Source organism: Bos grunniens, chromosome 9 (assembly GCF_055505025.1).
Source record: "Bos grunniens cultivar Pamir isolate PY7600 chromosome 9, Bosgru_T2T1.0, whole genome shotgun sequence".
Taxonomy (NCBI): domain Eukaryota; kingdom Metazoa; phylum Chordata; class Mammalia; order Artiodactyla; family Bovidae; genus Bos; species Bos grunniens.
In genome coordinates this window covers 95732875-95748289 of record NC_141173.1, presented here as the reverse complement: position 1 = coordinate 95748289, position 15415 = coordinate 95732875, and the positions used below count along the sequence as shown (strand labels likewise).

Here is a 15415-nt window from a genome sequence, read left to right as displayed (position 1 = left end):
TGCCCCCAACTGTAACCTCTCGGAGGGCAGCAACTCTTGAGCTAATCTCTTGGAATTCAGCCATCTTACTCCGAAAATCCACTCCTAAATTTCCCTTCAAAAATCAAAGATTCTAACCTTTTGTTTCTGCAAATACTTTTAAGGTCTCCACTGCTCATTCTTTCAAGGACCTTCCCCTCCAACGCTTGACGCACATGCTTTATTTCAGCTCAAGCACAATCCTAGATTCCCACATGTGGGAATCTTTCCCCACACAAATACATTCTCGGAGCTTTCTAGCTTTAAGAAATCCAACTGCTGAGAACTTTTTATTTTATTTTGGGAGGATAGTTACACCTGAATTAAAACTTCCTTTCAAAATTTCTAAAGGGCAATACAATTTAAAAAAAAAAAACAAAAAAAAACCTTTCTCTCAGCTAAGACACAAAGCATATGTGGGTTAGAGGTTTCTCTTCCCATCCTCCTCATCAAGGCCTCATGACACAACACTGAGGAAGGGGAACCGAACAGCTATCCCCCTGCGGAAGATTCAAATACTTTGGTGATTACCACATGATAAGCAACAAGTGAAAAAGTAAAATAGGGCAGGGACTATCACAGACTGCTTACACTAAATAAACCTACTATAGTCTATGATTATAATAGGCTGGCACATAAACTGAGACAAAAGTGAAAACAGCCTTGACAGATGCCACTATTTGGGCACAATGGAAGCTAGGATAAAAACTACCTCTAATTCAGGAGAAGTTTCGTCAGGGAAGAATCAAGAATTTCAGGGAGAAATTCTGGGGACAAAGAGGATAAATAATGAAAATAATATAATGGTGAAAACTATGGTGGCCAGTTTTTTTTATAGCTGACGTGTGTTAATTTTAGCTGCAAGAGTCCAAAGTGAGATATGAAACAAGAAAAGCAGCCAAGGGACACCCACCACCCAAGCCCAGATACCCATGTGGGGACTCAGCACTGTGAAACTCAATGAAATCCAGTCCCTGCCCAGAGCTGCTCCCTGTGTCATCAGAGAGGATGGGTGGAACACATGAAGGTCAATGTTACAAGAGATATGCTATAATGAAGGCCAACGAAGTGCAATGGGGCAGAGCTGAGCGAATCTTGACTGAGTGACTGATCCTGGCAACATAAAGTCAGTGTAAGAGCTTAAGGAGATAGTGCAACAGTGAAGGAAAAAAAGCAAGAGAAAGACCTTAACCATGAGCCAAAGGATGGAGAACTTACTGACAAGAAACATATTGACAAGCAAGTCCAGATGATGACATGGAAGCAAATGTCCATCAATAGATAAATGGATAAGCAAAAGGTAGTATATGCATATGATGAAATGTTACTCAGTCTTAGACATTAGGGAAATTCTGACACATGTTCTAACTTGGATGAGCATTGAGGACACTATGCTGGGACACAAAGCTAGTCCCCAAAAGACAAGTGTTATACAATTCCTTATTTGAGCTATTTAGGTTGGTCAAAGAGAGAGGAAGTGGAATGGCGGTTGACAGGGGCTTCAGGGAGAATACTGTTTAACAGGTATAGAGTTTCAATTTTACAGAAAGAAGAAAGTTATAAAGATGGATGGTGGTCACAGTTGCACGACATTATAAGTGTATTTAATATCACTGAACTGTACCTTAAAAATGATTAAGATGGTAAATATTTATGTGTATTTTTAATATTTTTTTAAATATCCCAATAACAAACACTTTATAATAATCTAGGACAAAACTAAACCACGGTTCTAGACATATAGTAGAGACATTCAGATCTGTATGGCAATTTCAAGGGGGATAAATCAAATTATACTGCTTAGGTAAGGAAAAAGTCTTAATGACTTCTAACAGATTAGAATTAACATATTCAATAGATATAAGTGCTCTATATTTGACACTTGCTATCTAACTTCATAATATGTAGCCTTTTCAAAAATGAAGACTTGTTTCTACATACACACATACTAGAATGGGCTTTAGGAATAAAGAATAAAGGGAACAAATCCTTCAAGGCCACAATGGCAGTCCAGGGCAGCACCAGTTAGTTAGAAGGACAGCTCAGGAGTCAGACGGCCAGAAGTAAAGCCTGGGTCACCCTCCTGAGCTCAGAGACCTGCCTGAGCTTCTGTGACAAAGGATTGCTGGGAAGATTAAATGAACATACACAAAGTACTTTAATTACCTGCTTGTCACACAGTTATAGTTGCTCAGTAAATGCTAGATATTGCTGTTGTAATGTTATTTACATTACACCCATTAAGCAATTTAAAAACTTGAATAAAGTAAATTATTTTAAAAAATGTAAAAATAATCATTCACTCTGACTTCAATGGGAAAGTCAGGGACAAAGAATCATGAGGCATGGGGAGTACAACTTATCTCTGAATAAAATGAAAGTCTATCAAAATCTTGGCCAATTCCTGCTGAATGGCCCTAGCATGTTAATAAACCACTGGGCAGAGAAGAGGCAAGGATCAGGAAGTGACCTCTACATCACTAAGAGCCCACTGTGCACCTTCTTCCACATTCAAAGCCTCTTCCTAGTGCATAAATGATTAAACCAAGATTCAAAGAGTTTAAGTTAAGCTTATCAAAAAAATCATCAGGCTATTAGTGACAGAGCTATGATCTGATATCTAACTCCAAGGCCTACACTTTCTCCACCAAACTGTGTTGCCAGGATAACAATAGTAATTTCCACTCCATACTGAAGCTGCTTTGGAATAGGAAGGGAAAGCTGTGTAAGGTCAACTCCGGCTGTTCTCAAGGACTCCAGAATGTTTAGAGGAAATAACCAATGACAAAACTCAAATTTAATGTTAACATGACAGAACTATAGGTTAGGAAGAGCTGTGGCAACACTCTGGGTACTCAACACTGGTGTGGCTGTAAGTGACACACACACTCAATACTAGTTCCCCTTTCCAAAAAGCAACTCGGCAATATGCAGAAAGTGATGAAAATCGACAGTGCTAAAGGGAGTTTGGCTAACACAAAGATTAGGCCTAAAATGTTCACCAACAATGTTATTCAGTATCACTCTACAAATTCCAAGAAGTGCATTATGACAGGGAAAAAAAGTCATACAAAAATGGAAAGAGGAAAAAATCATCCTTATTTATAAATAATATAATTTTCCATCTGAAAAACAGAATTGAATGAAATTAGTACTATTAAGAGAATGCAGTAAAATGGAGAACAAAACACATAAGAATCAATTTAAAGCAATGAATGAATCCATGTGTTTACCTAATCCTTCCCTACCTCAAAGTTCCTTATAATGATCAAATATAAATGAAACATAAAAAATGTTTTCAGGGATTTCCCTGGTGGCCCATGGGTTAGGACTCCGAGTTTCCACTGCTGGGGCACGAGTTCAACCCCTGGTCAGGGAACTAAGATCCCACATGCTGCGAGGTGCAGCCAAAATAGGGGGTGGGGGGGAAGGAGGGTCAGAAGAAGTGAAAATGTGAAGAGGACAGGTCAGCAGTGCTAGTTAGTTGGGGGTGCACAGCTGCTCCCAGACTGTCTCCCATCTGTGAACGAAGAGGTGATTTGCTCCATTCTTTATCACCTTTACTGACAACACTATAAAGATCAAAGGTGACAACGTTTATAAAAATGCTCTGAAGAATGTAATGTGCTTTATAAACTAAAAGGTGGGGTGCCTTGTCAAATTTACAATACTAATTTGATTCTTTCTGGGTTGCCATAAGGCACCACATGAAATTGGCCTTCTTGTAAATGCTTTTCTGTTTTTACAGTATTAATTCTAACTTGCTGTTTTGAAATCACTGAGTCTCCCCAGTCCTCAGAGCATCCCAGCTCTGCAGTTCTGAGAGAGAAGGATGGTTGCACGTGTTCTATTTAAGACAAGACATGTCAGAGGCATCCCCCATGGTGTGCAGGAGAAAAAGGTCATATGGAATAAAGGGTTTCCCATAACCCACACGCAGCACTCCCAACTTTCACTCAACAGCAGGACTCCTTTAGCACTGCGTTAGAATACCAGGGGCTTATAAATCTTTTAAAGCAGTAATAAATGTCCTTCAGAAGGTAGGACACTCAGTAGAGCAAGGGGCATGTCAGACAGAGCAGCCTTCCAGAGGGTGTGGTCTTCCACTGCAGCACCATTTATTCAGGTGCTCATCACGTCCTTCCCCACAAAGCCAGTAATACTCACGCTTCCTCACAGCCCACGTTTTCTGAGGAGGGGAAAACTGTTTTGAGTTTTCATTTTAAATACACTAATAAGTCAAATGGATAATAAACCACCTTTGTGACTGATGTGCAAACACAACAGATCCTGCACACTTGAGGAGATGACCAATTCCCAAACCCTCGAATTGCACTATGAACAACTCTCAGGATTATCAGACTGCTCTGTCTTTGTCTTGCAATCACTAGGTGATGCTTTCGAACCTGCCTGGATTATTGCGTACAGCTTCGCAATTCAGAAGCGTATTTTAATCCCAATTTAATTCCAACTCATAGAGGGCTCTCAGATTCATACAGGGGACGACCTACGTGTGTAACCAATCAACTAAAAGAGGACTGCTGCTGCTGCTGCCAAGTCACTTCAGTCGTGTCCGACTCTGTGCGACCCCATAGACGGCAGCCCACCAGGCTCCCCCGTCCCTGGGATTCTCCAGGCAAGAACACTGGAGTGGGTTGCCATTTCCTTCTCCAATGCATGAAAGTGAAAAGTGAAAGTGAAAGTGAAGTCGTGTCCGACCCTTAGCATGGACTGCAGCCTACCAGGCTCCTCCGTCCATGGGATTTTCCAGGCAAGAGTACTGGAGTGGGGTGCCATTGCCTTCTCCGAGCAATTGACTGTACTTGGCCACTAATAATCCTTTGGGCTATTGTTCAAAACTTCAGAAATCGGTGGAGTACTCGATGTGCCAATGAACCAGTGACCCCAACAAGACAACGACAGCAAAAATATGAACAATCCACTGGTACACCTTGATCTAGTGAATGTGATATAGGAAGATTCAGTTTCACAGGGTTAAAATTACTGGATTTTAGAAAAAAAAAACCACAAAAGGATCCCTTCTGATATCAGGGGATCAGGGCCTTACCCACTGACTCTCCTTGTATATTAAAAATATGATTTAATTTAAAATATTTTATTTATACTCAGGTTTTTAGGAACATATCTCCCACATCAAGCTACCCCGCTTAATTAAACTTCAGCCACAATTTCTCTGAGTTCAAACAATGCTGACAGAAAAATAGGCTATAATTTATTTCACTAAAAAAATTTTTTAATAATTCATTTCACTAAAAAAGAAATTTAATTTTTAAAAAGGCAACTCCAGAATTTGTTTATCAGATTCATCTCCTCAACTTACTGGATTTTTTTGTTGGTAGAGTAGTAGGGGTGGGTAGTATTTTGTTTTGGTTTCATCTGGGGTTTTACTCTTCTGTTTAAATCTGAATGCAAAGTTGCCTAGGAACATTCACAGCCTGGTTCCATTTTCCGTGACCCCTCATCAGCTCTTCCCAGAAAATGCTGAACAGAGAAACACTTTCTAGTCACGACATGAAGAACAGGGGTGTTGACAGCCATGCTCTGCCACATGGACCGGGGAGTAGGGGACACTGGTCTGTAACAGAAAACTCAGAAGCACTGAGGGAAGCTAAGGATGGGGACAGAAAGAAGCAAAGAGCTTCCCAGGCCCATCCACTGGAACAGCGTGTTCCAGTCTCTGGGTCCTGGTCTGTAGCCCAGCTGTATCCTTGCAGAGATAGCCCGAAATCCTTCCAATCACCTTTCATGTGTGACTGAGTTCACTTAGATCTCTCTTACTTGTAACCAAGAGTCCCCTAACCGACAGCAGACTCCATGGTTCTTTCTGTTGACTGTTTTCAAAGAGACAAGATAGAAGCCTGCAGGAGGCAGAGGGAACCCAGCAGGGTCTACAAGTCAAAGGGAGGCAGGCAGCGCCTCAGCACCTGCGCTGGTGGCAGTGGCTGAGCAGATGACTGCCTGCAGCCTCATGCATCCTCAGCAAGCCACCCGAGGTCAGCTCTTCCAGTTAACCAACAGGTAACGCCAGGCTCAAAGGGAAGTGAGCTACTCCCTACCCCACACCCCTGCTTCACAAGAGAACACCATCACAAACCGCTGTGCCTGTAAAGCAGAGCTTCCCAGCTGCCGACAGCAAAGCCAATCCAGAGAAACAGAGGCACAATACCTCTAACCCACCGAGTCAATTCCCATGCAAAAGGGAAGCAAACTCCAGCTTAAAACCAGAGGGACACCCATCAGACAGAGCAAACTGATGGTTTTTACGCATACATTTTGTAAACAGAGAAGAAACATCCACTATTTCTTATGTACGTCAAAGTACTTGGTGAAAACATGACCCATTGGGACAGTCACACAACTGTGAAACTGGACTGTCGCTGAACTGTACACAATCCAAAGAGCTACAATGGTAAAACACACTGCGCATATTTTACCACAATTTAAAACCACAAAAAAACATGATACATCAAGAGTCACAGAGACAGCCTGAACCCCCCACCCTGTGACAAACACCACACATGGTGTTACCTGCGACAGGCATGTAAATAACGTGTCCCCTTACCATGGGCAACTCAGGACAGAATTGGAGTGACCTGAGAGGTTGTCTGGGTGGGGAGAATAGAGTTGTGGTTTGGGGGAGGTGGGAGTGGGGACTGCTGAACCCAGGCCGCTTTCTCCTAAAATGAGGAGTGATGAAAACTCACTCCACAGTCTATTTCCCCCACCTCCTAAGACCTGATCAGCACGATCTTACTATTTCTAATTCCTAAGTATTTCAACATAAACTTCTCAGAAGTCACTGCTGGTTTCCTATCAGCCACAAACAGATGGCAACCCAGAAGAGTCCTGTTCCCATTATGCCAACTTGGCGGGAAGCTCACCTGCCACCACCTGAAACACTGATCCCTCCCACCTGCACACAGAAGGCTCCCAAACACAACTCCATTCCCACCCAGATGCCCACTGATCAGCATCCTTAAAAGCAGGGGGGGAGTCTCATTACAACTCCACTAATTAATAAACATAAAGAGGGACCACATCGCATCCTAATATGATTACAGGAGACTGCAGCTTTCGTTGCAGTTCCACTCTGCAGTTCAGGCTGGTTCCCGGCCTGATTACACTGGGACAGAATCCAGTTTTCTAATGTATCCATATGTATGAGAATCAGAGCAGATCTTACTCTACCAAACCTGGAGAAAAACCTCTGGAGATGCTAAAAGTTCAATTTCAGACACATTAATACATCCTTAACACTTTATTTACAATGAAACCATCCAGCTTGTTTTTGTAACTCCAACACAGACTTCTTAGCTGCAATTTTTTTTTAACTTAAATGATCAAACACTAAGAGAATGCGAGACTGTTCACAAATTATGCCTAAATTAGAAAACATGAGAGCTGCCTCTGTGCATGCAGCATGTGTACATACACACACACACTAGCAAGGAGGGAGAAAAGGAAAGTAGATTGTTGCCTTCATCAGACTCCAAGCAGAGATGCTCCTCTGTGTTTTGTGGACACATGTGCTAATCACCGGGGCCTTAACCACTGACTGCTCCTTGCCTGCTCAGCAAATCAAACAGGACTCTTTGGAATGTTAAGCCAAGGTTTTCTTTAGTAGCGGCAGCTTGAAAGAACTATAGAGCTCACGGTTCTCCTGCCACTCTCCAGTAATGAAACCCTTCAATGGTTCTGCTCCTGCAATAAAGACCAAAACCTTTAAGAATGGGATACAAGGCCCAACACAAAATGGATCTCTCTCACCAAGGCCTGTGCCTTTCCCCAAGGAAGCAATCTCTGATCTTCTGACCAGATCAAATCTCTTCACAATTATGAATGAATGAAACAGCGTGTCTTTCAGTACAAGTAACAGATAATCTCAACTCAGGTTGCCTTATACAACAGGGAAATTTACTTCACACAGACAAGAGGGAAATTTATTTCACAGGAGAAGTCCAAAAGCAGTGGGGGCTGGACTCTGAGGAACTCTGCTCTCTTCTCGGCTCTGTTCTCTCCCCAGCACCAGCTTCACATTCAGACTGAGGCAACACGGCTGCAGCAACTCCAGGCACCACATTCAGCCAGGACCATGCTCAGAAGAAAAGGACTATCTTTCCTAGTGTTGTCATTTTAAGACTGAGAAGTTTTCCAGAACCTCCTGGTAGAACAGAACTAGGTCTCATCCTTATCCCCATAGCAGTCACCGGCAGTGAGCAGGACCAGCATGACCAGCTGACACAGACCAGGACAAACCCCTGTGCTGGGACAGAGTCATGCAGACAGGGAGGGTATGTGAACAAAGCCCCAGATCCCTTACAAAGCGAAAAAAGGACAGGGGCAGCTAGTTACCAGTCTGAAAGATATGCCGGTTGTCACCAAGAGACACCGCCACTGGCCTCGCCCACCTGTGTCTATAACACCAGTGCCAACAGGCTGGAGGGGAGGCCACAGGGCAGAAGAGAAGAGATGCAGGCTTTCAATCAGCAAGTGCGAACTTGTCCCAAGCCTTCTGCTGAATAGTTACAAGGCCATGAGCATACCCCAGACCTCAGTTTTCTGATAAAATGAAAAATACATGCTTAACCTAATGTGTAGGGTTGCTGTGAAGACCAGACAAAACAGCTGATGTAAAAAAAAAAAAAAGGCTTTGTAAAAGCAATGACTGTAACTAAAACTCATAGAAAAAGTCACAAGCCACCAAGAAAAACTCTGAGGTAGGGAGGGTGTAGGGAGGCTAATTCTGGCCAAACTGAAGCAGGTATATAATCTACTAACGGCCATGTGCTTTAAAAATTACATTTCTATAGATTTACTTGTGACCTGGGTGGAGGTTTTCCAACGTGACCTACTGATTTTCTCTAAGAGTTGAGACAGAATAGAATAACGCTACAGAGAATGTCAGGGGTCTGCAGAAAACCAGCTCAGGATACTCTTCTCAGCTTTTTCTTTGATTTCTTCTCCTCAAGCATACATGGCAATCACATTTTCACTGCTTTCTAAATCAAAAGGCAGGGTGGTGGTGTTTCACAAGTCAGAAAAGGCTAAGAAAATGTGTTTTCAGTCAGAAGAGGGGACTGATTTGAATGCACTGTAGAAGCCAGAGGTCACCCAAGAGAAAGCTCAGCCCAGCTCACGTGAAGGCGTGTGAGTCATGATGCCTATAGATAGCAAGTGCAGAGGCATCTAAGGCCTCCCTGCTCATGCTATTTTTATCAGGCAGTGTGGGCATGGAGTCACCCAACATGGCTTGTGTTCTACACCTAATTTCCTGTCTGCCCTCCCCACCTCTGACTTCATTCATCTGTCTCCACTCACGGTAGGGTAGAGATGGGTGAGCAAGCCCCAGAGAGTCTCAAACCCATCTAAAGAGTAAAACATGTATTCTTCTATGCCAACCACATTTTTTCCTCATTAGATACAACACCATTTGGGCAATAAAGTTAGAAGACTGGCAGTGCCTAGCACCACAATTCTGGAGGATGAAAGAGTGATATTCTGGGCTTACTTTGATGTCGAGGAACTTACAACGACTCCTCATGGTGAGGGCACCTTTCTGAGACTTAAAAAAATCAACAACATATGATTTTTCACTCCAGTCCAGGCAAAAGAACGAGGTAACAGTGTGAGAGCAAAGACATTCTAGGGAATTGCCATGCAGGGAAACAGTGTGGACAGTTTCAGAGGTATTTCTATGCCCACATGGCCACACAAATGCAGAAGACACTCCCAAGATGCCTCCTAGGAGCAGGTGTGTCTAATAAGACTGACAATCAAGAATATTTTCCCTCAGGCTTCCCTGGTGGCTCAGGGGTAAAGAATCCACCTGCAATGTGGGAGACCTGGATTCGATCCCTGATTCAGGAAAATTCCACGTGCTGCAGAGTAACTGAGCCAAGGTACCACAACTTCTGAGCCTGGGCTCTAGAGCCCAGGTGCGGCAGCTACTAAAGCCTGCACACCGCAACTCCAGAGTAGTGCCCACTCACTACAACCAGAGAAAACCCACACGCAGCAACAAAGACCCCGCATAGCCAAAAATAAATCTTTTTAAAAAAGAATATTTTCCATCTAAATTATGTGTGTAAAAGAATTCTATAAACCATAAAGCTGCCACATTTCACACGAGTGCGGTGTCTGGAGCTCACCTACTCCACAGAACACATTGCCATGTGTGGTCCTGCCTCTTCAGAACTCTCCCCTCTTAAGCAGCATGGTACCCTGGGAAGGATATCAGTGAAAACACTGGTGCAACTGGAAGGAAGGCTAGAGCTTAAGCTAATGACAATGCACTTGCACTGATGTTAACTTCTTAGTTTTGGCAAATGTTCTACAGTTCTATGGGATGGTAACATCAGAGGAAGCTGGGTGAGAGAGCCTGAGGAACTCTCTGTACAAAGTATCTTTGTACCTTTTCTGTATATTATTCCAAGATTAAAAGCTTATTTTAAAGTTTAAAACACCTGACTGCTTTATTAAAAGAAAGAAAAGCACTCCACAGGGTAAGGACTTTCTAAACAAATGATCAAAGCAGAAATTATGGAAAAAAGATAGATTTGACTACATAGAAAATTTGAACTTTTATACATAAGATGTACTATGAACAGAGTTGGAACTGAAAAGCAACCAAGAAATGAGGAAATCATTGATACACAAGAAGAGGGATACATATACAGAACACAGTAGTTTTTTTTAATTAAAAGAAAGAAAAGGCCACATGCCTAAGTGCTCCATCTGCTTTCACACAACTCAGATCCGTACGTCCAAACTCGAATCTGGGCTCCTTAAACCACGTGTTTTCCCCATTCCACCCACCACCTCTGACCACTCCACCCCCAACACCTGGGGGCTCTGCTATAGAAAGCAGAACTTCAGTGCAGCCTTCCCCATAAGCAGTGAACTCCGGTTAACTTCTTAGACCACTCCCAAAGTGCCCTTCTAGAATCCACGACTCTTTTCTTCTATGAGCCCAATATGTTAAGGTTACCTACCTGGTGCCCATAATAGTGAAAATAGGTCCAACCACAAGAAGAGGGAATCCTGAGAGAAAACTAAGGTGTGCAAAGACCTCCACAGGTCAAAACCAGATTCAAATTTCAGCACCAGCCAATCAGAAAAAAAGGAATCAGAAAAGCATTCACCACAGGTGGGCAGTCGCTTCCCACCTGGAGCCCCATTTACCTGGACTTCTAGAAAGACTCACATATTCAAAGAAAAGCATCTTTTGAATAATAAAATATTACAACAACTCAGTAGTTTACATTAGAACCAACCTATCTTAGTAATCTTTTGGTTGTTGCTATTTTTGTGCTTTTAAATTTAGAAGGGGACTAGAGAATTTGAAGAAAGAATATATTTCTTTCAAGATGTCCCCAGGACTTCCCTGGTGGTCCAGTAGTTCAGAATCCACCTGCCAGTGCAGGGGACACAGGTTTGATCCCTGGTCAGGGAAGATCCCACATGCCGCAGGGTTCTAAGCCCATGAGCCACAAGTACTTGAGCCCATGCCCTACAGCCCATGCTCAGCAACAGGAAAAGCCATTGCAATGAAAGGCCCTAGAACTGCAATGAAGACTGAGTACAGGCAAAAGTCAACCAGTAAGCAAATTTTTTAAAAAAAGATGTCCTCATATATGCATAGTTTATATTATGTCAGAGTTAGAATCATATTAAGAAGTAAAGTCATATTATCGTATTAAAATTAAGCAAAAAGAACACTGAAGTTTCACACATAAAACAGTATAGAGGTCAAGAAACAAAATACTTTTCTTACAACAGTGTGACCATGATTAAGACCACTAGATAAAAATTCAGGAGCTGCTTTCCACAGCTGCTGCTAAGATGCTCCATCCTTCGGAGGGAGCTCAGGCTGCGCTGGGGTGAAGCCCTCACTTCAGCCGGTGACTAGCACCTCGCCAGGCAGCCCCCTCAATACTTGCCCACACCGTGGCCTCCGTCTTGGAGTTTGCCTGCATCTACTCGGCCCTCATCCTGCACAACAAAGAGGTGATGGTCACGGAGGGCAAGATCAATGCCCTCGTTAAAGCAGCCGGTGTAAACACTGGCCCTTCCTGGCCAGGCTTGTTTGCAAACACTTTGGCCAGTGTAAACATTGGGGACCTCACCCGCAAGGCGGGGGCTAGTGGGCCTGCTCCAGCAGCTAGTGCTGAACCAGACGGAGGTCCTGCCCCCTCCACCCCTGCTGCCCCGGGTGAGAACAAGAAAGCAGAAGCCCAGGAAAGAATCTGAAGAGTCTGACCATGACATGGGTTCTGGTCTTTCTGACTAAACCTCTTTAGGAACACATATAATAAAAGGCTGAGTTCTTTGCAAAAAAAAAAAAAGAACAGGAGCTAAAAGTCTGCATCCCAGTTGATTGTACTCTCCAATATAAGATATAATTATATTACATTTTGATATATAACCTTCTGCAGACTTTCTGTTGCCCTACTTACCTAGAATTTCCTATGCTATGAGACGGTTCACTTCTCAAAATAACACTAAGTACTTAAGACAGTGCTTAAGGTGAGGTAGATACAAAGAGAGGAGAAGAATTAAACTCAGCCTTAACTTCTGGAAGCTCATTCACGATCTAATCTATGAATGAGTCCAAGCCCCTCAGCACACTTCCTTCCTCAGACAGGCTACGCCTAGGGCTGTAGCCCACTAGGCTCCTCTGTCCATGAGATTCTCCAAGCAAGAACACTGGAGTGGGTTGCCATCTCCTCCTCCGGGGGATCTTCCCGACCCCAAGAAGCGAACCTGCGTCTCTTACGTCTCCTGCATTGGCTGGCGGATTCTTTACCACTAGCGCCACCTGGGAAGCCCCCTATTTACTATACTGTATCACAAAATTTTTCAAAACATTAATGAGTTGATCAAAAACCTAAAGAATTCTATTCCATACAGCACTGTAATCATGCAGCTTGTTAATCCTCCAGAAAATGTTCAGTACTGATAAGTTAAAATTAAAGGTTGACATAATTAGATAAAATTGAATTATGGTGATAATTTGTGGACTTCATATATCAGCACATTGCCCTCCACTTATAACAGAGATCTGGGCTGTCATGGCTGTTTAAGAATGGTCAGGAGGAGGGAGATGCAAAATCAAACACAACCAGGATGCTATAAATTCAAAAACGTTGGGAACTGATGCTTGAGTAAGCCACAATGGATAGATTCTGGGCAGCACCCCAATCCGACACAACTTTATTTATTCCCAAATCCCTCAGAATCACCGTTGGGTGAGGAATCAAAGCAATGTGTATGCCACTTACACACTCACTCCATCAAAGTATTAAAAATTATTACTATTGGAATAAGCAAACTGTGAGCTATCTTTTACTAAGAGTTGCCATATTTTATTCCAAACATTTCAAATATTACAGAATTTATTTCATCATTCAGATATCAGAAAATTCTAAAAAGTTAACCTCCTACATAAGAAGCACAGACTGGGTTGCTCATTTCATGGGCCATGGGTTTCTCATTTCACATTGCCATCTTTACGGCATGCACAAAAATGAAAAAGATTCAAACTATTGGTAGGCACTGGAAAACGTGACCTGAGTTAAGCCACATTCACCCACCTACCCGTCCCATGATCCAACCTCCTTAAACTCCTTTCTTTCAGGTAAGTTAATTCCAGGTATGACTTTTTTTAAGGCATTCTTATATATGACAGATGTTAATTTTCAGATGTTAAGACAGACACAAATTTTCTGATGTTTTAACATTAACATACGGTAACTAAAATGTCAGCTGGAAATGTCAGCTCTGGGTGTGCAGGCTTTCATCCACAGCATTAGCCTAACTTCTTATCATGCATGTTCTGATACTCTAACCTTTGGAGCTTAATTTGCCCATCCAGCTAAGAGGCTGTCTGAAGCTTAAGAAACTGATTTATGGGTGAAGATGAGCCTGTATATTCTTAGCATATGGAACCATCACTACTGATCAACTTTTCAGGAATATTAAAACTACTCCAGTACTAACCAGCATGTCCTCATGGAGAGGACCTCGTGGAGGGCCTCTGACAACACTGTTTTGTCACGGCTATCACTGACAGTGCCACGTGTTTCCCCAGGACAGTATCATATACTCTCAAAAGCCAAAGATGCAGGAAAGCTAAGCATGGGGACAACAACACAGTACTCAAAGTATGTTCTACATAAGACTCTTGATTTCTCTTGCCAGAGGCTAAAAATTAACAGACACACATCATGTGTAACTGCCTCTGAAGTCTAAACTAATCTTCCCTTTATTGTTTGCAAGAAACTGGTCAAAGAAACATTCAATGGGGATGAAAAAATTCTGAACCCAGTGACATTTCTCTATATCTCAGTAGAATTTGAAAACACTGAGCAACACTTTTAGAAGGCAGATACCAAGAAGCCTGTAGAATTGAGTGTCCCAACTAGTAAAAAGCTTGGGATCAACAGCTGAGACTTAAAAGGAAAGGCTGAGGCTGTCATAAAAATTATTTCTGAAAAAGGCCAACTTCTTAGTCTTAATCAGACATGAACAGATATCATACAACCAAAACTTTAACCCAGGAGCTCTACCATGCCCATTCCAAACAGGGAGGAAATGTCCAAGTATTAAGACTACCAAAAAAGAAATAGCATAAGTAACTGTAACAACATAGTAACTTCTATTATGAATTTCCAAATCCTTTCACATCCGTTAAGGTCTAAATTAAGTCTTTAATTTTTAAAAAGTGAGAACTTGTGAATCTTAAACTGTAGTGTGTATTATCTTTCTCAAAGCTCTTTCCATGTTGACTGTAATTGTGCTTTTGATTAAAAATAGTAACAGTGAGAAAGATGTTCAAGTAAGGCTATATTATCTGCACAGACCTCTGCACACCTACAAAATAATTTTCTACACTCTACAATCTACTATTCCATTATTTTTGGAGGTTTTCCATAAACACTAATTTTCCATTCTGTTCTAAAAATACTCTTTCTCTGAAAGGTGGGTATCCTTGTCACCATACAAATGCAAAGACTTCTATTTCTGCCTGCTGACATCAGAGAAATAGACCTGATTTTGAATTAGCCACATTTAAAGAGAAAACAGCATAATTTTAAAAATCCATGAATAATCCAAAATTTTAATTTTGACCCATTATTTTCTATGAAAGACAGAAATCAAATAGAGTTGATCTACTTGTATAGGTTCTAACATGACAAAAACAAAAGTTAAAAGGAAAAGACCAAGTTTATCAGAGTTTGTAGTCTTTTATGCAGATGTAATAATTAATTCAATGTTTCTGATCAAAGAATGTATTTAATTTTACCTGAATGTGTGGTGGTGGTTTAGTCACTAAGTCGTGTCAGATTCTTGTAGCCCCATGGACTGTAGCCTGCTA

At 42.0% G+C, this 15415-nt stretch overlaps 1 protein-coding gene and 1 pseudogene across 10 annotated transcripts in view; one reads left to right on the top strand and one right to left on the bottom strand.

Moving 5' to 3' along the window:
* The window catches only part of TULP4 (TUB like protein 4), a 199147-nt gene that overhangs the window by 175210 nt on the left and 8522 nt on the right, over window positions 1-15415 (bottom strand). Inside the window, exon 1 of one of the 10 annotated variants that reach the window (XM_086318553.1) lies at window positions 11031-11135. The exons of the other annotated variants lie outside the window; for them this stretch is intronic. Within the exon in view, the coding sequence (XP_086174679.1) occupies window positions 11031-11041 (11 nt within the window). The 5' untranslated portion in view covers window positions 11042-11135. Of the gene's footprint in view, window positions 1-11030; window positions 11136-15415 lie in introns of those variants that run through there. 10 annotated transcript variants of the gene reach the window in all.
* On the top strand, window positions 11607-12383 carry LOC147366407 (large ribosomal subunit protein P1 pseudogene; annotated as a pseudogene).